Source organism: Anguilla rostrata, unplaced genomic scaffold (assembly GCF_018555375.3).
Source record: "Anguilla rostrata isolate EN2019 unplaced genomic scaffold, ASM1855537v3 scaf0994, whole genome shotgun sequence".
Classification (NCBI taxonomy): domain Eukaryota; kingdom Metazoa; phylum Chordata; class Actinopteri; order Anguilliformes; family Anguillidae; genus Anguilla; species Anguilla rostrata.
In genome coordinates this window covers 1-27,711 of record NW_026986348.1, presented here as the reverse complement: position 1 = coordinate 27,711, position 27,711 = coordinate 1, and the positions used below count along the sequence as shown (strand labels likewise).

The window sequence follows — 27,711 nt, the reverse complement described above, 5'->3', positions numbered from 1 at the left end:
CAGGGTTTGATAGCAGGCTGTGGGGTGCATCCACACACTGGAACAGTGTCTTAGCAGGATGTGCCACCCAGCAGCCCTTTATAATATTTGCCACTAAATTCCGAGTAATAATCCTCTTTTTACTGTACTGATATTTTACATTTTTAACATATTTTCATCACAGTTTTAAAAGACGTGTATTTTGACCTTTTAGGCTGTTAATACGTATTGAACTGAATGAGACGACATATTGGTATCAATAAAAGTCTCATGCACAACTGTGCACCTACAAATTTACTGCCTGGCCTGACTCTTTTTAGTCTTCAGTATAAAATTTCATTTTATTTTTCATACGCTCCACTCCAAACTTACAGAGAGCAGCTCAACTCAGAGCTGAATGTCTGTTACACTCCTGATGAGGAGTAAATTGTTCTCTTTCTCTCTGACAGGGGAGGAGCACCGTCTCTCAGAGCTGAGGATTGTGCTGCTGGGGGGAGACTGAGTGGGAAGAGTTCAGCAGGAAACACCATCCTGGGCAGAGAGGAGTTTGAGTCTGGAGTAAGAACTGCACAGTGTGTGAAGAGACAGGGTGAAGTAGCTGGGAGACAGGTCACTGTGGTCGACACACCAGGCTGGTGGGAGGATTATTCTGTGAATGACACTGCAGAGCTGGATAAACAGGAGATTGTGAGCAGTGTGTCTCTGTGTCCCCCGGGACCCTGCGCTCTCGTCCTGGTCATTGATGTGAGCAAAGTGTTCAGAGATACAGAGAAGAGATCAGCAGTGGAACACCTGGAGCTTCTCAGTGAGAGAGTCTGGAGACACACTATAGTGCTGTTCACCTGGGGAGACTGGCTGGGAGACACAACCATTGAGCAGCACATTGAGACTGAAGGGAGGGCCCTCCAAGAGCTCATAGAGAAATGTGGGAACAGGTATCATGTTCTCAACAATGAGAACAGGGCTGATGGGACTCAGGTCACAGAGCTGCTGGAGAAAATAGAGGAGATGGTAGCCAGGAACTGGGCTGTTCCCTTCTATGCAGTGTCGAGAGACAGAGGTAGCCAGTTTACAGGAAAAGAAATGGTTCATTGGAAGAGCTTTGAGGAGGAATGGAGCAGAAGAGAGGAGGAGCTGATTTCAGGTTTGATGATTTTTCAGGTTTATCATAAAAATGTGAATGATGCGTGAAATGATAGTGACTTGATTTCAGAAAAATAAATGAGTTTCCTGCGTCGATTAGTCAGTTGCGAAAGCAATAGTTTAAATTTCTTATGCAATTATTTATTAGCAAGCTAGGCTATGTAATGAGCTAGAGATTCTGTGCCTCTCACTTTTCCAAAGATCATGTAGGCAAATGCGCTACCAGTGAGCTACTGGTAAACTAATCCCAGGGGCCTCAAAGTTTTTTTAAAATTTAAAACATGTGCAGTTCTGTATATGTCCATTTTCCATGTGTATCCAGTGTTTTTATTGGCTGATGTAGCTAAATGTCCAATGGGGAGATGTATTCTTTGTTGGCCTGGAGCATTTGTGATGATGTAATTGACAGGAAAAAGAAGAAGCAAAAGAAGGAAAAAACACAAAATCCCCTTAGTTTGGGGCTTTATTCTGTGGACGCGTGAAGTTCTTTGTAAATAGTGTCTGTTCGTATTAGGTCTGAGGGTAACCATTAAAACCCTTACCTCCCATATGAACACCAGACTAAAATATTACTTTAAAAACAAAGGATGTAATAACCATCTGGACAAACATATGAACATGAAACAGATTTGTAATTTGGATCAATTTAACATATGATTGGCAATTCAGTACAAATCAGCCCATACTGCACCAGAGAAGTCAATGATTCATATAATGAGGTTAAATAACCTCAAAAATATTTATTCTGCTGCAGTTTCAGAAAATAACTGAAGTAAAACAGAATACAACACATATGAATTTGAGTTTAACAGAGCTTGTTGGTGGTGTTGTGTTGCAGTGAGTGGAGGGACTCCAGCCCCCTCTGAAGCAGGCAGCTCTGTGTGGGATTACCAATCTGCTCATGAGGTTTCCAGTAAGAAGGTGTCATGGTGGCTGAAAAGGAGTAAACCAGAGATTTCAGCATCATCTGGATACGGAACACGGAGTTCTGTAGTGAGTGAAGCAGAGAAGCCTGACAGGGTGACCCTGGAAGAGGACAGTGTCGGTGACACGCCACACTAAACACTGCTCTACACTGCCCCATGTGATAGATTGTATCTAATGAAAAACATGTTTTCAACGCACAAAAATGGCAAGTTACTCATACATACAAAGCACTATAAATCATTAACACTAGAAGCACTAAAATCTAGGCCTGCCATTAAAAGTACTGATATCAAAATTACCGCAAGTTACAATAAACAATATTGCCTACCTTAGCCAGTACAAGTTAAACATGCTGTGTTCCAAAGCAATACTGCCACCTAATGCTTCCTCAATTCTTTCAGATAAGTTGGCCCTGTGTTGTTTCATCTTACCATGTGAAGAGAGTGTGGTCATTGAAAGAATATGTGTCGTATGGAAGTGTGAAATGGAAATCATTTATTGTGGGAATAATCTTACTGAATAATTGCACCTGATTTACAGCAATGTAAGGTTTTTTTTTGTCACAACTAGACAATATTTTTAAAGAATTGTGTGCATGCAGTGCTCTGGGTGTATGGGAAGCACATCTTGAATGAAATGCATGAATGAAATTGTTTTGTTGAGGAAGTTATGTTGTTGTTTAACATTGCAGAAGAAATTATACTACTGCACTTAATTGGAAATTACATTGCATTACATTATAGGCATTTAGCAGACGCTCTTATCCAGAGCGACGTACAACAAGTGCATTGGTTCATGATGTAGAGGTGCAAAAGAAACACTAGAGTGAAGTAAGGATTGTAGTGCCAGAAGTGACCACATCGATCAGGACTCCAACCCTGTAGAGTAAGCTTGTTCAGCAAGCAAGAATCCTACCAAGTACAAAATGTCATCATAGGGATAATTAAGTATTCCATGTTGTGTATGTATGGATGTATTTATGTACGTATGTATGTGAGTGCAGCATGTGCAGTACTTTACACATGCAAATGCTGGACATGGTGAAGAGGTTGTACATTTTGTAAAATGAACTTGACAAGCAAGCATAAGGATATCCTTTGTGGTGCGTAAATGTTCATCAGCTGTTGAGAACATTCATTTACATTATGTGTTCTTCCATGGGGCCATTTTTTAATATGATACTTTGATGTGACAGAAAAGTTTGAATGAGCACAATGTGTTCACATGGTAAGAAGAGAGAACACAGGGCCAACTTACTTGAAAGAATTGAGGAAGCATTGGGTGGCAGTATTGCTTTGGAACACAGCATGTTTAACTGTTTAAGTATTGTTTAGGTACTGGCTAAGGTAGGCAAAGGTAGGCAATATTGTTTATTGTAACTTGACGTAATTTTGATATCAGTACTTTTAATGGCAGGCCTAGATTTTGCAAGTGTTAATGACTTATAGTGCTTTGTATGTGTGAGTAACTTTGCATTTTTGTATGTTGAAATGTGTTTTTCTTTAGATATCATGTCTTTTTGCAAAGTGTTTGTTATGAGGAAGTGAGAGCAGTAATGCATATAAATGTAGACAATGAGAAGTATGAGTGCACATACATAATGCAAACACGCGTACAGCATAGGCAGTCCCAGATGTAGACTGGTGTGATTGGGATCCCTGTGTGAATTTTTACTGCCTGATCAACATGTAGCGCTTAGCACTTTCACTGTGCTATATATGTAAAACAATGGCTGGGACAAAGGGTGCAGTGGCGTAAGTATAAAGAGACTGGCAGCATCAGAAATGCAACAGAACTCCCCGCAGTGTATGTACTCACTGATTTAAAGGCCATCCAACAAGCGTTCATTAACGAAATGACAAGCAAGCTCATTCAGTTTGAGCTGCCAAGGTCGCAACTTGAGTAGCCTTCTGTCAAGCTCCGTTTTCTGTTATTTCGTTGGAGATGCACTATTTGTGTTTATAAGGTTTATAAGACATTACGATATGCTTAGCTATAGGTAGGACTCGTCTTTGCTGTTTCCTTAGCTAGATCACAGACTTAATGATACAATTGGAGAAGGACAACTAGGTGACAGTGGTGAGAAACAGTTGACAGTGGCCAATAGCATGCAGAGACATAGTTCCCAGCAATTTTTGCGTATGCGAAAATAACAGCAGTACGAGAGAAATTATGAGAAATTATGAAATTGAGTAGTTGAAACAGTATTTTTTTCAGCAGAATGGACATTTACGTGAAGTTTGACATGTTCAGAGATTATAGTGCAATGGAAATACACTGACCATGAGCAGTGGTGGGTAACCCGGCTTCAAAGAGTCAAAAGACTGACCATGTATTTGCTCCACCAACATGCACTAAACCAGCTGATTACGATAATTAGTTCTCCTGTCATGCTGAAGAGTTATGCTAATTAGAATCAGCTGGTTTAGTGCATCGTGGTGGAGCAAATACATGGTCAGTCTTTTTACTCTTTGAAGCCGGGTTACCCACCTCTGACCATGAGCAAGATGACTTTCTTCATTGAGCGGTATATAAAACAGATGGTATTGGTAAATACCTGTTTATATAGTTGTTGAAGGACTGCATGAAATGGCATCGTAAAACTGTTGTATGAACGTATGTTTTTTACGTGGACTACCAGTAATGATAATTCTGAATAAGTCATGTTTTGAAATGAAATGTTTTTAATGGGGTGTTGCAGGCACCACATCCTGAGACTGTCACGGGTTGGACTACCTTTTAACCACCAGAGGGTGCCAAAGACTCTTTGTTGTTCTGGACACTGGTTAGCCTCCCATGTTATGTTGACCCAGCCCTCTTGTTAACTTGCCCACCTGTACCTCATTGTCTCTGTCATGTGCCTTGTTTGCTTGTTTTCTCAGTGTATTTAAGCCCGGTCCTCTGTCTATGTCTTTGCTAAGTCTTTGTGATTCCTTGGCGTTTCTCAAGCTCAAGCCACCTTTTTGACCCCGCTGAATAGTCTGCCTGATTCGACCTGGACTGTTATCGGTATCTCTTTTCGATTTTCCCTTGCTGGTGTGTTTGCTTGTTTCACGGACTGATCTGTTGTATTTGACTTTGGCTCTGTTAGTTTGGGATTCTGATTTTTGGATTACGTATTGGACTTGTTCTGCCTGCTTGTAACTTTTTCCCTGCTTAGGAGTGTTATCTTTTTGTCTAGTTGTCTAGAGTTTTTGAATTTTTGTGTTTTTTGATTGTGGATTAAAACCAACTGAACTCCTGCTTGTGTTGCTCTGCACTTGAGTCACCTCCAGTCTCTGGTAGCGCAGTGGACTAGGTGTTTGCCACACGGGGGACCAGGGTTCAAGCCCCTAGTCTGACAGAGACGTACTAATTACATGTTGGTAGATAGAGAACAGGACGAGGTAACATGAATGTTGAAACATGGCGTTTGCTGATAAGAACATTTAGTACAGTAGCCGAGTGAAGAAGTGTAGCTAGTTAGTAGAAACGGCACAATAGTCAGCTGGTGTCAGTTCTTAAGAAAATCATGAAATGTGCCGTCGTGAAATGCATTTGGCTGACTTTTGGTAAACATATGCATTGAAGATTGTGATAAGTGCAAAAGCAATAGTTTAAAAACAATAGACAATTATTAATTATGAAATGTAAGTGTAAGAAAATGTTTGTGTAGGAAATGAAAAATTTTCCTATCATCTGACCTTGCACACTCCAGGCAAACAATATGGATGGTGCACCACCAACCGTGTAGCTGTTTGAGGGGTGAATTTTTTTCTTGGTGAAAGGGCACAGGGCAGTCAGCACAACTGAGCTGTGGTTGTATTCCGTATGGCCTGTCACCAGCTGGAGAGCTTTCGCACTGAAGGTAAATGTAGCCGTTTGATCCCTCCCACTGTCTGTCTTGCTCCGTTGAGGATTATCTCAAAGGCTACCACAAACAGGATGGGAGAAATGGCACACCTCATGGCGATTCCTTCTTCTAGCTGCTGCCACCCGGTGGTGAAATCCTGGAGGGCAAAGCACATCTGCAGGTCCTTGAATTAGGTTTATGCCAAGCTCTTGATACAGGAGGGCATGTGGAAGAACTCCATAGCACAGCTGATCAGCTGGTGTGGCACTGATCTATAAGCGTTGGCGAGGTTGAGCCAGTTGGCCTTCTGGATCTGTTCCCAAATCATTGCAGAGTGCTCTACACACCCTGGGAAGCCTGGGACTCCCGCCTTCTGGCAGTTGGTGTCAATGTAGCCATTCTCCATCAGGTAGCTAGTCATCCTTCTGCCCAGTACCGAGAAGATCTTTCCTTCGATATTTAGCAGGACGATGCTGCTGAATTAGCCGATGTCTTTGGAGTTCACTTCCTTGGGGATGAAGACCGCTACTGCTCTTTGCCACTCAGATGGAATGCGTTGCTTTTCCCAGGCGGTTCTCATGAGGTACCATAGCAGTTCTAGCACCTTGGGGCAGTTCTTATAGAGCTTGTAGGGTACTCCAGTGGGGCCTGGTGCTGATGAGGGCCTTGCCTTCTCCACGACATGCCTAACTTCGCTGAGCTTGGGGGGCATGTCGTTGAACTTGGATGTCAGCGGGGTAGGCCGAGGCACATACCCTGGTGTTCCTAACGGGACGTTCCTTGTTGGATCGTTGTACTGGCTCCTGACGTGCTGTTCCAGCTGCTCCCTGGTGATTTCCAGCTTCCCACTCTTTTTCTCCTCCAGCAGCTGTCTGGCATGCTTGAAAGGGTCCTTGAAGAAGTTAGCTCTTTCTTTTTCTTTCCGTTTCCTGCGCTTACGGATGCGCTCAGCTCTGCGAAGGCTGGCTAGCCTTTGTCTAACCTCCTCCCACAGGGCTTTCAGGCCCTCTTTCTCTGCCCGAGTTGCCTTCCTCCAGTTCTTGGAGAGTTGTCGTCACCTTTGCACCAACTGGCCGATCTCCTTTTCTCTCCTTCCCTTCTCTCTCGGAGCAGTCCTCATAATTAGAGCTCGACCGATGCCAGATTTTTGGGTCCGATGCCGATCCCCATTTTGGAGAGTCCTAGCCCACTGATTACCGATGTTTTGACAGATATTTTGTCAAAAAGTGCAACATTTTCAAATCAATTTGTATTTTATCAAAGTTTCTATATTTGAGAACATTTAACTTATAAGCAAACAAACAAATAAAAATAAACACACAAAGAACTTTTTGATAGATACAAAAATGTAAAAGATGATATTAAATTAAATATATATTAACACCATATTCAAGTGGTGTGAATTCAAAATAACTCCACACGTTGCTTTTACTCCTTTCTTTTCCATCCAACTATAAAAAATTTAATTTTAAAAAATCAGTTTTCCAGTTTCAAACATGTATTTTTATGAATATTATTATTGTTGTTGTTATTAATTTGTTATTATTTCTTAGTATCTATTCTCAGTAAATGAATTATATTTTCTTATTTTATTCCTGCTACATGATCTCAAAGAGTAAGACTTTATCTAGCGAGCTTCCCTGTCAATAAGAATTTGGTGGTGAAAAAAACTACAATGCGCTCTGACGCGTGACTAGATGACACACTCACTTGCAATAACGCATTAGCTGTTGACATAGCCTCATTATTTCTTATTATTTATTCTCAGTTAAATGAATTATATTTTCTTATTTTATTCCTACTACATGATCTCAAAGAGTAAGACTTTATCTAGCGGAGCTAATGAGTGAATCAAGTGTAACGTTAGATGAAACTAAATTGACTGGATGAAATACGTAACGTTAGGCTTGTCCATAAGAATTCGGTGGTGAAAAAAACTACAATGCGCTTTCGTGCCGGTTACCCGCGCTAACTGTTGGTTGATTCACTTCTCCAACAGCAATCCTTCTCTCATGTTATCACGACAAAGCTAGATAACATGGCTTAAAATGATCCACGTTAGAAGTGTTTTATCGGCTTTTTTACTGTCCGGTTAGCTTGCTACGATGACGCGTGACTAGATGACACACTCGCTTGCAATAACGCGTTGGCTATTGACACAGCATCATATAGTAGCTAATATCATTATCTCAGATAAAAAACAAAAATGTGACGCATTCAGTCACCATTTTATTTTGGCTGGTTATTTATTTGAGAATACAGCGATGTCCTCTGGAAATGTAGATCCTACGCTGCTTATGTGCTCACTGCCACTTCATAAGGCTTGCTAGTCAGCTAGCTTGCTAAAGTGAACCAAATATGTTAACTAGCTCGCTCGTTTGATAATGAGGATTGATAAACATAGTGGTCGTGTAAACGCATTTAATTAAAAACTTTAACTAAATATACATACCTTCATTGCGCCAATCGAATCTGTGCAGACAAGTCTTGCAGTGGAGAATATTGGATAAGGCAAGAGTGACAAACGTCTTATTACAGAAGTAGCGCGTCAGATGCTGCAGTTCACACTTGTATTAGAGCTCCCTCTACTGGATAATTCTAGTAAGTAGCAATTACAACGTTCGAACAGACAAGTACAGATAAATAATCAATGTTTTTTTTGTTTATTATACTCATTTAAAAATCGGGACATCGGCTGCATAACGGCCGATCCCGATGTCGTCAAAAAAGTCAAATAATGGCCGATATATCGGTTGGGCTTTACTCATAATACAGTGTATACGCTTTGTGAAAGATGGGGTAGATTTGGTGCAAAAGTGGAAAGATAATAAAGAATTATGAGTGAGTAAAGTTGAAAAGTAATAGGGAATTATTAGTGAACAAATAAGCATTTATGAAAAAGGAAAAAATGACCCTCAGGCAGGGCTTGATCCTGTGACTCACCAGCCCATAGACTGTAACACTATCACTGAGCCACAAACTTACTTGCTATTTTAACTGGAAATTTCCTGGGACAAAAAGATATCAGTCCACGTTGTGTGTGTGTATGTGACATTTTGATTGGTTCGTGTAGGTAAATGATTGGCTGGTGTATGTAAAAGTCCAATGGGGAGACATATTGTTTGTGGGCTCGCAGCATTAATCTGGCAGGAAAAAGAAGAAGGAGAAAACGCAAAACCCCCTTTGTTTGGGGCTTTATTGTGCGGGCGTGTGAAGTTGTTCGGGAATTCTATCTGTTGAAATGAGGTCAGGATGCACAGAAATTAATGTTTTTAAGGGCTGAGAGTCTGTGGTCTGTGTGGGTATTTCTGTAGGAAACCATGAAAAGTGGCAAACTCTCGGCTCTGTATAGGTATGGGACATGCCCTGCCAAGGCATAACTTGGCGGGATGGCATACCTGCTATCCCAATAACTAATTTAATCATATGTTGTTTTTATTTACAAAATGTAGTGTAAATCAGGGCTGCCCAACCGTGTATCTGGAGATCTGCGGTACGTACTGTCGGTTTTCTCTCCGACACTAACAAAGCACATGGAAACCTAAAGGATCTCCACAAACATGCTTTGGCAGCCCTGATGTAAATCAACAGATTCTAAATCTGTCAGCCCCCTTGCATTTTAATATTCATTTGTTTTGTTTTTTTGCGGAAAAGAAAATGGAAATTAAGCAGGAGGGCTTTGGGGAGGAATGGAGCAGAAGAGAGGAGGTGCTGACAGGGAGGATGTTGAAGGCTGAGGTTGACTCAGAGACAAAGGGATCCACACTGCCATTCAGGAAGAGGAGAAACAGCCTGCAATTCCTTCCTCCTTCTTGTGAGTTGTTTTTTTCATCACCTTCCTTTCGACTAAATTTCTCAGCAACTAAAGTTTAGCTTCAAGTCCATGAACAACCATCACCATGTGCATTACACAATGAGTTATCAATGATCAATTTAAAATGTACTTTACACGTGACTGTTGTAGTCTACACTGTAAAAGATTTTACACCTTCTCAAATGCATAAGAATGCAGTCTACAAGTTAATTCCTAGCTTTTGTATGCAGGACGTTTTGCATACATTTCCCACATATATGAACACCACACTAAAGTAATACTTTTAAAGTATTAAATAACCATCTGGAAAAACATATGAACATCAAACAGTTTGTTGATTTGGATCAATGTAAACTATGCTTGCATATTAAGCATGAATGAGAAACATCCATTCACCACAGAAGACAATGATTTACATAATGATCTTAAGTCACGTTATGATCATAAATCATTATGCAGCAGTTGCTGAAAATAACAAAAATGAATGTAATGTACAGAATGTAATGCAGATGAATTTGAGTGTAAAAGAGCTTGTTGGTGGTGTTGTGTTACAGTGAGTGGAGGGACTCCAGCCCCCTCTGAAGCAGGTAGCTCTGTGTGGGATTATCAATCTGCTCAGAAACTTTCCAGTAAGATGGTGTCATGGTGGCTGAAAAGGAATAAACCAGAGAGTTCAGCATCATCTGGATACAGAACATGGAGTCCTGTGGTGAGATTGTTTATTGTAACTTAACGTAATTTTGATATCAGTACTTTTAATAGCAGGCCTAGATTTTGCAAGTGTTAATGACTTATAGTGCTTTGTATGTGTGAGTAACTTTGCATTTTTGTATGTTGAAATGTGTTTTTCTTTAGATATCATGTCTTTTTGCAAAGTGTTTGTTATGAGGAAGTGAGAGCAGTAATGCATGTAAATGTAGACAATGAGAAGTATGAGTGCACATACATAATGCAAACACGCGTACAGCATAGGCAGTCCCAGATGTAGACTGGTGTGATTGGGATCCCTGTGTGAATTTTTACTGCCTGATCAACATGTAGCACTTAGCACTTTCACTGTGCTATATATGTAAAACAATGGCTGGGACAAAGGGTGCTGTGGCGTAAGTATAAAGAGACTGACAGCATCAGAAATGCAACAGAACTCGCCGCAGTGTATGTACTCACTGATTTAAAGGCCATCCAACAAGCGTTCATTGACGAAATGACAAGCAAGCTCGTTCAGTTTGAGCTGCCAAGGTCGCAACTTGAGTAGCCTTCTGTCAAGCTCCGTTTTCTGTTATTTCATTGGAGATGCACTATTTGTGTTTATAAAGTTTATAAGACATTACGATATGCTTAGCTATAGGTAGGACTCGTCTTTGCTGTTTCCTTAGCTAGATCACTGACTTAATGATACAATTGGAGAAGGACAACTAGGTGACAGTGGTGAGAAACAGTTGACAGTGGCCAATAGCATGCAGAGACATAGTTCCCAGCAATGTTTGCATATGCAAAAATAACAGCAGTACGAGAGAAATTATGAGAAATTATGAAATTGAGTAGTTGAAACAGTATTTTTTTCAGCAGAATGGACATTTACGTGAAGTTTGACATGTTCAGAGATTATAGTGCAAAGGAAATACACTGACCATGAGCAGTGGTGGGTAACCCGGCTTCAAAGAGTCAAAAGACTGACCATGTATTTGCTCCACCAACATGCACTAAACCAGCTGATTACGATAATTAGTTCTCCTATCATGCTGAAGAGTTATGCTAATTAGAATCAGCTGGTTTAGTGCATCGTGGTGGAGAAAATACATGGTCAGTCTTTTTACTCTTTGAAGCCGGGTTACCCACCTCTGACCATGAGCAAGATGACTTTCTTCATTGAGCGGTATATAAAACAGATGGTATTGGTAAATACCTGTTTATATAGTTGTTGAAGGACTGCGTGAAATGGCATCGTAAAACTGTTGTATGAATGTATGTGTTTTACGTGGACTACCAGTAATGATAATTTTGAATAAGTCATGTTTTGAAATGAAATTTTTTTCATGGGGTGTTGCAGGCACCACATCCTGAGACGTACTAATTATATGTTGGTAGATAGAGAACAGGACGAGAGTAACATGAATGTTGAAACATGGCGTTTGCTGATAAGAACATTTAGTACAGTAGCCGAGTGAAGAAGTGTAGCTAGTTAGTAGAAACGGCACAGTAGTCAGCTGGTGTCAGTTCTTAAGAAAATCATGAAATGTGCCGTCGTGAAATGCATATGGCTGACTTTTGGTAAACATATGCATTGAAGATTGTGGTAAGTGCAAAAGCAATAGTTTAAAAACAATAGACAATTATTATTAGGACGGAGTGTAGCACAGTGGGTAAGGAACTAGACTTGTAACCGAAAGGTTGCAGGTTCGATTCCCGGGTAGGACACTGCCGTTGTACCCTTGAGCAAGGTACTTAACCGAAATTGCTTCAGTATATATCCAGTTGTATAAATGGATACAATGTAAAATGCTATGTAAAAAAGTTGTTTAAGTCGCTCTGGATAAGAGTGTCTGCTAAATGCCTGTATTGTAATGTATTATTTATGAAATGTAAGTGTAAGAAAATGTTTGTGTAGAAAATGAAAAATTTTCCTGCAGGCGCTGCAGGATTCGATTGTCTGACCTTGCACACTCCGGGCAAACAATATGGATGGTGCACCACCAACCGTGTAGCTGTTTGAGGAGTGAATTTTTTTCTTGGTGAAAGGGCACAGGGCAGTCAGCACAACTGAGCTGTGGTTGTATTCCGTATGGCCTGTCGCCAGCTGGAGAGCTTTCGCACTGGAGGGAAATGTAGCCGGTGAAGTCATCGTGTAGATGGTATGTCAGTACGTGTACAGGTAGCTGGTATAACCTGCTGAGCATTACTGCCTGTCGCACCTCCTCCGGTGCCCATGGGTCAGCTGCAGGGTCGTCAGCCAGGAACCACCAGTCCTCAACGTTTCGCTCCTTTAATCCTGGAACGTCTCCTGGTGGCGGAGCAGTGACAGGGACGTCTCCCTGCCACCCCCTGCAGCTGGCGTCTGGGTTAGGTGTTCTTTTTCCTTCTCAGCCACAGCCAAAACTGCCCTTCTCCGCCTCCTATGCCAGTTCTTTTGTTGCCTTCTTCAGCTTTCCTCCCGTCACTCCTGCGTCCCTCAGCAGGCATGTGGTTGACAGCCCCACGAAGCCTTGGCATCCAACCTCCACTGGGTAGATGGTGGTCCTCCAGCCGGCCTCCCTGCACTCAGCAGCCAGTTCTGAGTACTTGGCCTTCTTTCGTTCAAAGGCGGCCTCAATCCCCTCCTCCAATGGTACTGTGAGCTCAATGAGTAGTACAGCTTTTGCCTTGGTGGACCACACTACTATGTCAGGACGGAGAGACGTGGTGGTAATCTCGCCGGGGAACTGGAGCTGCCTGCCGAGATCGACTCTCATATTCCACTCCTGGTCGGAGGAGCCTTGGTGTTTCTCTTGGCCTGGTGCTTCTTCTTACTCCGCCCTCCCTGACAAAGTGGATGTGGTGTTCCACTGGTGGTGAACATCCCCTGCTTTCCTGTCTATGCCGTCCAGCACTTTGGCCAGCTTTCTCAGGACCTGATCATGGCGCCATCTGTAGCGCCCCTGTGACAGCGCGGTCTTGCAGCCTGACAAGATGGAGGCCTTCTGAGAGCTGCTTCAGCACGGTTCTCCCCATCTGTTTGTTGGAGAGCTCTGATGTATACTGTCTCCCCAGGCTTTTGATGGGTTGCTCAGACAGAAGTGGGATTTTCTCACCCCCTACGACAAAGATGGTGCTGTCGTTTCTGACTCCTCTTCTGAGAGACAGGCTACACGACTTGGAGGGCTTGATCTTGCCGAGGACATCAGCTCATCCATCCTTTCAGCAGTCTGGATGTACATGCTGCTGTCTGAAGGAGGCTGGTGACATCGTCCCTGTAGCTCCTCAGTGGAGGTAGCCTCTGTCTGGACGGTAGTTTGATCCCTCCCACTGTCTGTCTTGCTCCGATGAGGATTATCTCAAAGGCTACCACAAACAGGATGGGAGAAATGGCACACCCCATGGCGATTCCTTCTTCTAGCTGCTGCCACCCGGTGGTGAAATCCTGGAGGGCAAAGCACATCTGCAGGTCCTTGAAGTAGGTTTCTGCCAAGCTCTTGATACAGGAGGGCATGTGGAAGAACTCCATGGCATAGCTGATCAGCTGGTGTGGCACTGATCCATAAACGTTGGCGAGGTTGAGCCAGATGACATGCAGGTCTTTCTTCTCGCGCTTGGCCTTCTGGATCTGTTCCCAAATCATTGCAGAGTGCTCTACACACCCTGGGAAGCCTGGGACTCCCGCCTTCTGGCAGTTGGTGTCAATGTAGCTATTCTCCATCAGGTAGCTAGTCATCCTTCTGCCCAGTACCGAGAAGATCTTTCCTTCGATATTTAGCAGGGCGATGCTGCTGAATTAGCCGATGTCTTTGGAGTTCACTTCCTTGGGGATGAAGACCGCTACTGCTCTTTGCCACTCAGATGGAATGCGTTGCTTTTCCCAGGCGGTTCTCATGAGGTACCATAGCAGTTCTAGCACCTTGGGGCAGTTCTTATAGAGCTTGTAGGGTACTCCATTGGGGCCTGGTGCTGATGAGGGCCTTGCCTTCTCCACGACATGCCTGACTTCGCTGAGCTTGGGGGGCATGGCGTTGAACTTGGATGTCAGCGGGGTAGGCCGAGGCACATACCCTGGTGTTCCTAACGGGACGTTCCTTGTTGGATCGCTGTACTGGCTCCTGACGTGCTGTTCCAGCTGCTCCCTGGTGATTTCCAGCTTCCCACTCTTTTTCTCCTCCAGCAGCTGTCTGGCATGCTTGAAAGGGTCCTTGAAGAAGTTAGCTCTTTCTTTTTCTTTCCGTTTCCTGCGCTTACGGATGCGCTCAGCTCTGCGAAGGCTGGCTAGCCTTTGTCTAACCTCCTCCCACAGGGCTTTCAGGCCCTCTTTCTCTGCCCGAGTTGCCTTCCTCCAGTTCTTGGAGAGTTGTCGTCACCTTTGCACCAACTGGCCGATCTCCTTTTCTCTCCTTCCCTTCTCTCTCGGAGCAGTCCTCATAATACAGTGTATACGTTTTGTGAAAGACGGGGTAGATTTGGTGCAAAAGTGGAAAAGTAATAAAGAATTATGAGCGAGTAAAGTTGAAAAGTAATAGAGAATTATTAGTGAACAAATAAGCATTTATAAAAAAGGAAAAAAAATGACCTTCAGGCAGGGCTCGATCCTGTGACTCACCAGTCCATAGACTGTAACACTATCACTGAGCCACAAACTTACTTGCTATTTTAACTGGAAATTTCCTGGGACAAAAAGATATCAGTCCACGTTGTGTGTGTGTATGTGACATTTTGATTGGTTCGTGTAGGTAAATGATTGGCTGGTGTATGTAAAAGTCCAATGGGGAGACATATTGTTTGTGGGCTCGCAGCATTAATCTGGCAGGAAAAAGAAGAAGGAGAAAACGCAAAACCCCCTTTGTTTGGGGCTTTATTGTGCGGGCGTGTGAAGTTGTTCGGGAATTCTATCTGTTGAAATGAGGTCAGGATGCACAGAAATTAATGTTTTTAAGGGCTGAGAGTCTGTGGTCTGTGTGGGTATTTCTGTAGGAAACCATGAAAAGTGGCAAACTCTCGGCTCTGTATAGGTATGGGACATGCCCTGCCAAGGCATAACTTGGCGGGATGGCATACCTGCTATCCCAATAACTAATTTAATCATATGTTGTTTTTATTTACAAAATGTAGTGTAAATCAGGGCTGCCCAACTGTGTATCTGGAGATCTGCGGTACGTACTGTCGGTTTTCTCTCCGACACTAACAAAGCACATGGAAACCTAAAGGATCTCCACAAACATGCTTTGGCAGCCCTGATGTAAATCAACAGATTCTAAATCTGTCAGCCCCCTTGCATTTTAATATTCATTTGTTTTGTTTTTTTGCGGAAAAGAAAATGGAAATTAAGCAGGAGGGCTTTGGGGAGGAATGGAGCAGAAGAGAGGAGGTGCTGACAGGGAGGATGTTGAAGGCTGAGGTTGACTCAGAGACAGAGGGATCCACACTGCCATTCAGGAAGAGGAGAAACAGCCTGCAATTCCTTCCTCCTTCTTGTGAGTTGTTTTTTTCATCACCTTCCTTTCGACTAAATTTCTCAGCAACTAAAGTTTAGCTTCAAGTCCATGAACAACCATCACCATGTGCATTACACAATGAGTTATCAATGATCAATTTAAAATTTACTTCACACGTGACTGTTGTAGTCTACACTGTAAAAGCTTTTACACCTTCTCAAATGCATAAGAATGCAGTCTACAGGTTAATTCCTAGCTTTTGTATGCAGGATGTTTTGCATACATTTCCCACATATATGAACACCACACTAAAGTACTACTTTTAAAAGTATTAAATAACCATCTGGAAATACATATGAACATCAAACAGTTTGTTGATTTGGATCAATGTAAACTATGCTTGCATATTAAGCATGAATGAGAAACATATCAATTCACCACAGAAGACAATGATTTACATAATGATCTTAAATCACGTTATGATCTTAAATCATTATGCAGGAGTTGCTGAAAATAACAAAAATGAATGTAATGTACAGAATGTAATGCAGATGAATTTGAATGTAACAGAGCTTGTTGGTGGTGTTGTGTTACAGTGAGTGGAGGGACTCCAGCCCCCTCTGAAGCAGGCAGCTCTGTGTGGGATTATCAATCTGCTCATGAGGTTTCCAGTAAGGTGTCATGGTGGCTGAAAAGGAATAAACCAGTGAGTTCAGCATCACCTGGATACAGAACATGGAGTTCTGTAGTCAGAACATGGAGTTCTGTAGTGAGATTGTTTGAGTGAATTTTTACTGCCTGATCAAAATGTAGCACTTAGCACTTTCACTGTGCTATATATGTAAAACAATGGCTGGGACAAAGGGTGCAGTGGCGTAAGTATAAAGAGACTGGCAGCATCAGAAATGCAACAGAACTCCCCGCAGTGTATGTACTCACTGATTTAAAGGCCATCCAACAAGCGTTCATTGACGAAATGACAAGCAAGCTCGTTCAGTTTGAGCTGCCAAGGTCGCAACTTGAGTAACCTTCTGTCAAGCTCTGTTTTCTGCTCTTTTGTTGGAGATGCACTATTTGTGCTTATAAGGTTTATAAGACATTACGATATGCTTAGCTATAGGTAGGACTCGTCTTTGCTGTTTCCTAAGCTAGATCACTGACTTAATGATACAGTTGGAGAAGGACAACTAGGTGACAGTGGTGAGAAACAGTTGACAGTGGCCAATAGCATGCAGAGACATAGTTCCCAGCAATGTTTGCATATGCGAAAATAACAGCAGTACGAGAGAAATGATGAGAAATTATGAAATTAAGTAATTGAAACAGTATTTTTTTCAGCAGAATGGACATGTATTTGCTCCACCAACATGCACTAAACCAGCTGATTACAATAATTAGCCTAGTTCTCCTATCAGCTGGTTTAGTGCATCGTGGTGGAGCAAATACATGGTCAGTCTTTTTACTCTTTGAAGCCGGGTTACCCACCTCTGACCATGAGCGGACTTTCTTCATTGAGCGGTATATAAAACAGATGGTACGGGTAAATACCTGTTTATATAGTTGTTAAAGGACTGCGTGAAATGGCATTGTAAAACTTTTGTATGAATGTATGTTTTTTACGTGGACTACCAGTAATGATAATTTTGAATGAGTCATGTTTTGAAATGAAATGTTTTTAATGGGGTGTTGCAGGCACTACATCCTGAGACGTACTAATTATATGTTGGTAGATAGAGAACAGGACGAGGTAACATGAATGTTGAAACATGGCGTTTGCTGATAAGAACATTTAGTACAGTAGCCAAGTGAAGAAGTGTAGTTAGTAGAAACGGCACAGTAGTCAGCTGGTGTCAGTTCTTAAGAAAATCATGAAATGTGCCGCCGCGAAATGCATTTGGCTGACTTTTGGTAAACATATGCATTGAAGATTGTGATAAGTGCAAAAGCAATAGTTTAAAAACAATAGACAATTATTAATTATGAAATGTAAGTGTAAGAAAATGTTTGTGTAGGAAATGAAAAATTTTCCTGCTGGCGCTGCAGATTTCGATCGCCTGACCTTGCACACTCCAGGCAAACAATATGGATGGTGCACCACCAACCGTGTAGCTGTTTGAGGGGTGAATTTTTTTCTTGGTGAAAGGGCACAGGGCAGTCAGCACAACTGAGCTGTGGTTGTATTCCGTATGGCCTGTCGCCAGCTGGAGAGCTTTCGCACTGAAGGGAAATGTAGCCGGTGAAGTCATCGTGTAGATGGTATGTCAGTACGTGTACAGGTAGCTGGTATAACCTGCTGAGCATTACTGCCTGTCGCACCTCCTCTGGTGCCCATGGGTCAGCTGCAGGGTCGTCAGCCAGGAACCGCCAGTCCTCAACGTTTCGCTCCTTTAATCCTGGAACGTCTCCTGGTGGCGGAGCAGTGACAGGGACGTCTCCCTGCCACCCCCTGCAGCTGGCGTCTGGGTTAGGTGTTCTTTCCCCAACACTTGTCCTTCCTCCTCAGCCACAGCCAAAACTGCCCTTCTCCGCCTCCTCTGCCAGTTCTTTTGTTGCCTTCTTCAACTTTCCTCCCGTCACTTCTGCGTCCCTCAGCAGGCGTGTGGTTGATAGCCCCACAAAGCCTTGGCATCCAACCTCCACTGGGTAGATGGTGGTCCTCCAGCCGGCCTCCCTGCACTCAGCAGCCAGTTCTGAGTACTTGGCCTTCTTTTGTTCAAAGGCGGCCTCAATCCCCTCCTCCAATGGTACTGTGACCTCAATGAGTAGTACAGCTTTTGCCTTGGTGGACCACACTACTATGTCAGGAGGGAGAGACGTGGTGGTAATCTCGCCGGGGAACTGGAGCTGCCTGCCGAGATCGACTCTCATATTCCACTCCTGGTTGGAGGAAAAGAGCCTTGGTGTTTCTCTTGGCCTGGTGCTTCTTCTTCCTCCGCCCTTCCTGACAAAGTGGATGTGGTGTTCCACTGGTGGTGAACATCCCCAGCTTTCCTGTCTACGCCCCTCCAGCACCTCGGCCAGCTTTCTCAGGACCTGATCATGGCGCCATCTGTAGCGCCCCTGTGAAAGCGCGGTCTTGCAGCCTGACAAGATGTGCTGGAGGTTTGCATTGGGAGCATTGCAGAGCAAGCAGCATTCCTAGTACCCGATCCACTGGTGGAGGTTCCGAGGACAGGGAAGCGTGTCATAGGTTGACCTGATGAGGAGTCTTGTCTGTGGGATCTTCCACAATTCTGACCAACTGATTTTCCGGTTGACAACCCCGTCCCAGGTTGTCCAGCTTCCTTGTCGGCCCTGCGACACAGCCTTGATCTTGTAGCGCTCTTCCTCCATCCTTGTCACCTCTGATACCACCGTCTCCTTTCTCTCTTTCCGGTTAGCCTTAGACCAAAAACGTGGCGCTTCTCCCCATCCTAGTCCTGCCCTTCCTGCCTGGACCCTGCCAACGAGTTCTTGGTGCTGCAGCCTACCAACCGCTCGGTCGACCTCAGCATAGGCTTCCCACTTCCGGCCAGTAGGGACCTTGGCATTTGCGTTCCTCACTGACTGATCGGTGGACTCTCTTACAGTTTTTCTCAATAGTTTAAACACGTTTTCTGAAACTATAGCTCAATTTCTCAAAACTCTACACACAAAGCACAGCAACAGTTAACCTTTTGCCAAAACTACACAAATCTCTTGCAAAATGCATTCATGCATTTAAAACCATGTTCTATCTTCTCAAAACTGACTTTTTCCATCAAAATGATTCACACAGGCCTCATATGAATAGGTCTTATTGAGCATTGATTTCACACTGGTGCGATAAATTTAAAAACACAACCATCAAAATACTGTATATATGTTTTGACCTCATGAGGTCATGTTACATATTCAAGTGTATACAATTCTGTAAAAATTGCTTCTTTTTTATCCTTTTTTGAAGTTTTAGTTTTCTTTTCGAGGGGTCCCAAAATAGGCTGCAATTTTACAGTAAATATAAAGACTGTTGCCATGATACAATACAGTAAATATATCATCATATAAATAGTGCATTTGCTAGGTAAACCTAATTCTAATTCAGTACAGTTCAGCAAAGTGTGTGAACTGTTATCACTTTGAGTGTTGTTATTGTGTATGATACAATGCACATTTACTGTATTGTCCTGCCAATGAGGTCCAGTTGGGCTGCACTCACAACCCAGGTTCCATCAAGAGTCATACTGAACATTGTTAGAAGTGTTTTTTCATTTTCCTTATCAGTGCAATTATGAGTTTTGCCAAAATAGATAACATTTGTGTCTTCTCAAAACTAGAACATGCTTAGACTGTGTCAGTCTGGACAATGGATGTAATGATCTGTTATCATATATGAAATCAATGAACAAATTCAAAAAGGTAACAAAGCAAATCTTTATTTGTTACTGTAAAATAAATCTTTGCTCAGCAGACTGCAAAAATAAAAATCGTAGTTTGTAGCCCTGCTGTAAAAAAAACAAAAAACAAATATGTGATCAACCAAAGTTGACCGTATTTCATTTGAAATATTAGCTCGTCTCCCTCTTCTTCGTCCACCTCGTTCACCTCATACACGTACACCTCCTCCTCTACCTCTACCTCTCTGTGCTGCGTGTTGCTCCATTGTTTTCCAACACAATAGAGGTCATCTGAGGTCTCTTTTATGCTCTGACAGATAATTGAAAAGTTTAGCCAGTTGAGTTTGAGCAGGTGTGGCGTGAGTGAGACCAATTGGTACGTTTGGCATTTGAAGGCCAGTGTTTTCCATGTGAACAAACAAGGCTTGGATATGAAAATTGTGCTAAATGATGAGATTTTGTGTGTAGAGTTGTGCAAAAATGTGATTTAGAATTGCTATTTGAGTGAAAACAAAGTAATTGTGCTTAGAGTTTCGCAGAAATAGTCTTTGTTGTTGACACATGAACTTCAAGTTTTCACCATCGTGTGCATAGTTCCAGTTTTAGTGTGTAAACATTTGAGAAAAACTGTAGTTCGAGAACCAGCCTGGTCTTTTCCTGCTTGTAGCCCAACTGATGGCAGCTGCAAGGTGTTCTTCCCAAAGAGGCCCGTTTCTGAGAGGCACCGCGGCAACCCCAGCCACTTTCGGATGAATGAGTTGGCTTTCCCATCCATCTCACTTGCTGTGGATGAGGGAATTTCACTCATTTTCAGCAGTCACATCACCCTCTTGTAGGGTGTGAACTGGTAGCACCACACCTTGTACTTCCCTGGGAGTTGGCTTTGGTCGATCCTTGCCAGGCCTCCTGAGAGCTGCTTCAACACGGTTCTCCTGTCTCCCCAGGCTTTTGATGGGTTGCTCAGACAGAAGTGGGATTTTCTCGCCCCCTACGACAAAGATGGTGCTGTCATTTCTGACTCCTCTTCTGAGAGACAGGCTACGCGACTTGGAGGGCTTGATCTTCATTCTTGCCCAGGACATCAGCTCATCCATCCTTTCAGCAGTCTGGATGTACATGCTGCTGTCTGAAGGAGGCTGGTGACATCATCCCTGTAGCTCCTCAGTGGAGGTAGCCTCTGTCCGGATGGTAGTTTCATCCCTCCCACTGTCTGTGTTGCTCCGATGAGGATTATCTGAAAGGCTACCACAAACAGGATGGGAGAAATGGCACACCCCATGGCGATTCTTTCTTCTAGCTGCTGCCACCCGGTGGTGAAATCCTGGAGGGCAAAGCACATCTGCAGGTCCTTGAAGTAGGTTGCTGCCAAGCTCTTGATACAGGAGGGCATGTGGAAGAACTCCATGGTATAGCTGATCAGCTGGTGTGGCACTGATCCATAAGCGTTGGCAAGGTTGAGCCAGATGACATGCAGGTCTTTCTTCTCGCGCTTGGCCTTCTGGATCTGTTCCCAAATCATTGCAGAGTGCTCTATACACCCTGGGAAGCCTGGGACTCCCGCCTTCTGGCAGTTGGTGTCAATGTAGCCATTCTCCATCAGGTAGCTAGTCATCCTTCTGCCCAGTACCGAGAAGATCTTTCCTTCGATATTTAGCAGGGCGATGCTGCTGAATTAGCCGATGTCTTTGGAGTTCACTTCCTTGGGGATGAAGACCGCTACTGCTCTTTCCCACTCTGATGGAATGCGTTGCTTTTCCCAGGCGGTTCTCATGAGGTACCATAGCAGTTCTAGCACCTTGGGGCAGTTCTTATAGAGCTTGTAGGGTACTCCATTGGGGCCTGGTGCTGATGAGGGCCTTGCCTTGTCCACGACATGCCTGACTTCGCTGAGCTTGGGGGGCGTGGCGTTGAACTTGGATGTCGGCGGGGTAGGCCGAGGCACATACCCTGGTGTTCCTAACGGGACGTTCCTTGTTGGATCGCTGTACTGGCTCCTGACGTGCTGTTCCAGCTGCTCCCTGGTGATTTCCAGCTTCCCACTCTTTTTCTCCTCCAGCAGCTGTCTGGCATGCTTGAAAGGGTCCTTGAAGAAGTTAGCTCTTTCTTTTTCTTTCCGTTTCCTGCGCTTACGGATGCGCTCAGCTCTGCGAAGGTTGGCTAGCCTATGTCTGACCTCCTCCCACAGGGCTTTCAGGCCCTCTTTCTCTGCCCGAGTTGCCTTCCTCCAGTTCTTGGAGAGTTGTCGTCACCTTTGCACCAACTGGCCGATCTCCTTTTCTCTCCTTCCCTTCTCTCTCGGAGCAGTCCTCATAATACAGTGTATACGTTTCGTGAAAGACGGGGTAGATTTGGTGCAAAAGTGGAAAAGTAATAAATAATTATGAGTGAGTAAAGTTGAAAAGTAATAGAGAATTATTAGTGAACAAATAAGCATTTATAAAAAGGGAAAAAAAATTACCTTCAGGCAGGGCTGGATCCTGTGACTCACCAGCCCATAGACTGTAACACTATCACTGCGCCACAAACTTACTTTCTATTTTAACTGGAAATTTCCTGGGACAAAAAGATATCAGTCCATGTTGTGTGTGTGTATGTGACATTTTGATTGGTTCGTGTAGGTAAATGATTGGCTGGTGTATGTAAATGTCCAATGGGGAGACATATTGTTTGTGGGCTGGCAGCATTAATCTGGCAGGAAAAAGGAGGAGAAAACGCAAAACCCCCTTTGTTTGGGGCTTTATTGTGCGGGCGTGTGAAGTTGTTAGGGAATTCTGTCTGTTGAAATGAGGTCAGAATGTACAGAAATTTTTGTTTTTAAGGGCTGAGAGGCTGTGGTCTGTGTGGGTATTTCTGTAGGAAACCATGAAAAGTGGCAAACTCTCGGCTCAGTATAGGTATGGGGCATGCCCCGCCAAGGCGTAACTTGGCGGGATGGCATACCTGCTATCCCAATAACTAATTTAATCATATGTTGTTTTTATTTACAAAATGTAGTGTAAATCAGGGCTGCCCAACCGTGTATCTGGAGATCTGCGGTACGTACTGTCGGTTTTCTCTCCGACACTAACAAAGCACATGGAAACCTAAAGGATCTCCACAAACATGCTTTGGCAGCCCTGATGTAAATCAACAGATTGTAAATCTGTCAGCCCCCTTGCATTTTAATTCATTTGTTTTGTTTTTTTGCGGAAAAGAAAATTAAGCAGGAGAGCCTTGGGGGGAAATGGAGCAGAAGAGAGGAAGAGTTGCCAGGGGGGATGTTGAAGGCTGTGGTTGACTCAGAGACAGAGGGATCCACGCTGCCGTTCAGGAAGAGGAGAAACAGCTTTCAATTCCTTACTCCTTCTTGTGAGTTGTTTTTCCATCACCTTCTTTTCGACTAAATTTCTCAGCAACTAAAGTTTAGCTTCAAGTCCATGAACAACCATCACCATGTGCATTATACAATGAGTTATCAATTATCAAATTAAAATGTACTTTACACGTGACTGTTGTAGTCTACACTGTAAAAGCTTTTACACCTTCTCAAATGCATAAGAATGCAGTCTACAAGTTAGTTCCTAGCTTTTGTATGAAGGACGTTTTGCATACATCTCCCACATATATGAACACCACACTAAAGTACTACTTTTAAAACAAAGTATTAAATAACGATCTGGACAAACATGAACATCAAACAGTTTGTTGATTTGGATCAATGTAAACTATGCTTGCATATTAAGCATGAATGAGAAACATATCCACTCACCACAGAAGACAATGATTTACATAATGATCTTAAATCACGTTATGATCTTAAATCATTATGCAGCAGTTGTTGAAAATAACAAAAATGAATGTAATGTACAGAATGTAATGCAGATGAATTTGAGTGTAACAGAGCTTGTTGGTGGTGTTGTGTTACAGTGAGCGGAGGGACTCCAGCCCCCTCTGAAGCAGGCAGCTCTGTGTGGGATTATCAACCTGCTCATAAACTTTCCAGAAAGATGGTGCCACTGTTGCTGAAAAGGAGTAAACCAGCGAGTTCAGCATCATCTGGATACGGAACACTGAGTTCTGTAGTGAGTGAAGCAGAGGAGCCTGACTGGGTGACCCTGGAAGAGGACAGTGTCGGTGACACTCCTCACTAAACACTGCTCTACACTGCTCCATGCGGTGGATTGTGTAACTACTTCATATGTTGCTTTTTTCCAAAACCTTACATTTGCTTTTCAATGTTTTTGATTTAAAAAATTCAAGTTATTCATACTTCAGAGGACTTCAGAGATTTGTCTGTTATCAGTTGTTACTGAAAGGCCTGTCAAAATATGAAATATTCTGTGATTCATTCAATGCAATTAAAGCCATGCTGATGGCTATGGGCATGCCAATATACAATTGAAAACTAGATTGAATTTGAAAGTGTGTAATTTCATATTATACATGGCATAGATAAGATCAGATTTATATAACATTTCTGTGTATCTATGTGTCTGGCTCAGTGTGTAATGGCAGTGGGGTGCGGGTTTGAACCTCGGCTATGCCCCTGTCATCCGCTGACTGGCAGGGAGTCTGCTGATGGACAAATTTGTTCTCACTGGATTCCTCTCTGATCTTTTTTTGTGCTGCAATGCTTCTGGTGTGCAGGTGGTATAATTCAAGTGACATTCTGACAATACTGTGTATATGTTTTATTTGTGTATATTACATATATTTTGGTACTTCAAGTAATAGATCCGCGACAATTGTCAGTTTTAGTAACAATTTCTGATATTAACTACACAGGATAAGCGCAGGGTATTCCAAGGTTTTCCCCAGGAAAATAGTGGAAGGGGAAGTGCCTCAGAGGGTATGCAGTGGTGGCTTCAAGTGGCAAGTCATGGTATTTGCAGGGTATAGCCCAGTGATTCCCGAACACATTTTTTGGTCAGGACCCCCTTTGTTAACCGTAAATTCTGTAAGCAGCCCCCCCCCCCCCCCCGCCCCCACACACACATCCTGTACTGTGCCTTAATCCTTCAGCCCTCACTGTGTCTCCCCCGCGGGTTCTACCCACCGCTTTGGCAACCACTAGTGTAGCCAACACCTGGCCTGGTGAAAACATGGCTTCACAAAGCCAAAGTCAGTCTTGTTCAGTCGCACCACATTTATTGAACGGTTCAACGTAAGATTATGGAGGCCTGAGTCAGAGGTGTTATTGATTTGTCTCTGATGTTTTCGGAGGTGCTCATGAATTCTGTGGAGGTGCAGCGCCCCCACCTGGGGGAAACCACGGTGTTCACAGGAACACAAACCCTATCATGAATTTCCTCGATACCTTACTGAACTTTAAAGTGAGTGAATTAATCTACATATGAAATATGCACGAGACTAATGTGATCTTTTGTCGTACATTTGCAATTTAATACCTCTTTGACAGATTTTTCAGGAAAATATACCGAGCTTAAAACCTATTGTACTCTGTCCATTTTATCTTGATTTGTACTGATTTGTTGATAAACTAAACTTTTTGATTTATTTGCTTTAAATAAAACTTTTACTTGTAGTGTCTGTCGATTTTTGGACAGGTTTTGTGTAGAATATTTGTAACGTACAGGTAACGTTACCGTTGTCTTTAGCAGCATATTGTTCTGCTGCATATCTCTGAAGCTGGTCAGTATCCAGCCACCCAAAACAACCTACCTTACACACACAACCAAATAATTAATGCATTGCATACATATCAAATAGATACAGTTACTCTTTGAATAAAGAAAAGACATGGTTGTTTCAGTGTAATACAAAAATATATATTTTTAAGTTAGTTACTCATACAAGTCAATATTCAATTTTCCAGAGATATCTGTTCTATTTTGCATTTCAAGGAGTATAATTAATTGTATAGGTTTCAGACTGATTTAATCTGCTGTTCAATACATGTGGAAATGAAACGTGGAATGTAAAAAAAAATCCATTTAAATATTGTGATCACAGGTCACTTGCTATGCTTACGCTGTCATTATGGCACTGGCTGCATGCCTCACATGAGGTGGTGTCAATAGCCTTTTCAAGCCACAAACTTGAAATCTTGAATCTCCTGACTATCCCTTTAGGATAGGGATAATCCTGAAATCAATGATTCCTTACCAAGACACACACAGTCCATCCTTTCACTTGTGTTTATTTTTCTTCCATCAGAAAAGCACTTGATACAGAAAGTATTTTAATGGTTTGCTTTAAATACAGAAACAAGAGTGTTCTGTAAAATGACTTGCAGTTCTCACACACTCACTCTCAGTCTCAGACATGCACATACACACACACATACACACCTACTATTACTACTCCAGTTACTATCACTACAACACAAACTAAACACTCCCCCCAAATTCAATCCATGCGCACCTACATATGTGCTGCAGTATGCAGGGTTCCAGCTCTCTTCATTAGTTTCACTTTGTCTTCATTTCCCTGTTTTGTTCTCAACCTACCCACCAAACTTTTTTTACTGAAAACTTTTTGTTGTGCAGCTTCAGTTTAGTTAAATCAGAGGCCAAGTGAGTGAGGATGGGGATGGCATGTGGACGTGGACAGGAATAATATAATATGTTTCAATAGATTGTGTTAATAAAGAGTTACAGTACTTGCCATGGTGAAGCCCTTTCTGTTCTACAGGAAGCAGTGCAGTTTAAAGAAAGTTCAAGACTCGGTGGCCTTTCCTCTCTTCGTTCACACCCCGCTCAAACACCTATCAAAGCTCGCTTAGCCAATAGGAAAACTGCGACACTGCATTTACCAATGAGAAATTATTTACCACCTTTGCAATCATTTGGTGCTACGGTGATTTTCCCAACAGACGTTTCTCTCAGTTTCGAAGGTGTCGACATTAGCAATAAGCATCGCTTAGCTCACCCATGTTCTGTAGGTTTCAAAGTTTCACTTTTGCTCGATCTGGAACATAGGGTTATACGAAAACGACTTCACTTTGTGAGTGGGAACAATCAGGAGTTGTGTCAGTCAGGTAAAATTGTCTTTATTTTTCTTATCACCATGCTCTCGGATATACAGAATCACATAAATTGTATAAATATTCTTGCTTGGCCTACACCTGTCAATGTTTTCACTCAATGCTCTGCCGACATTACTTCGTCATGTCTGAAACAAATAAGAAAGTAAAACTCTATCGCTTGTGCCATAATGTATAGACTGGGTATAAAAGTTACCTCGTTTTAGACGACGCTGAAGTTGCCGGTCCACTTTAAATCGGTTGCGTTATATGATTGGATGGTTTCGCGGTCTTCCTTACGTGTTTGAAAAGGCTATAATTTGCTTCTAAATGTGAGATACGGCTCAAGAGAGAAATTGAACAAAGGTGGTGGTGTGAAATTAGTTTTTTTTAAATTATTATTTATTTTGTTACGATCACTTCACGTGTATTTTAAGACTAATATGGAAGGATCAGATACCGCATTTTGTTTTCTCCTCGAAGTCTAATCGTCTCAACATGTCGTGTGTATGAGAGAACAGGAAATAATGTACGTTTGAAATGGTGTTGATATCACTGCACCATATGCAATAAAACTCCAA

At 42.7% G+C, this 27,711-nt stretch overlaps 1 protein-coding gene across 1 annotated transcript; it reads left to right on the top strand.

The window, feature by feature from the left end:
* Window positions 1-457: 457 nt before the first annotated feature.
* LOC135246960 (uncharacterized) lies at window positions 458-25,690 on the top strand. Its single transcript, XM_064320237.1, has 8 exons — window positions 458-1,123; window positions 1,961-2,163; window positions 9,536-9,695; window positions 10,250-10,404; window positions 15,691-15,850; window positions 16,408-16,517; window positions 23,361-23,514; window positions 24,073-25,690. Exons 1-8 carry the CDS (start codon window positions 988-990, stop codon window positions 24,294-24,296), a joined length of 1,302 nt encoding a protein of 433 aa, XP_064176307.1. The 5' UTR covers window positions 458-987; the 3' UTR covers window positions 24,297-25,690.
* The last annotated feature ends 2,021 nt before the right edge of the window (window positions 25,691-27,711 follow it).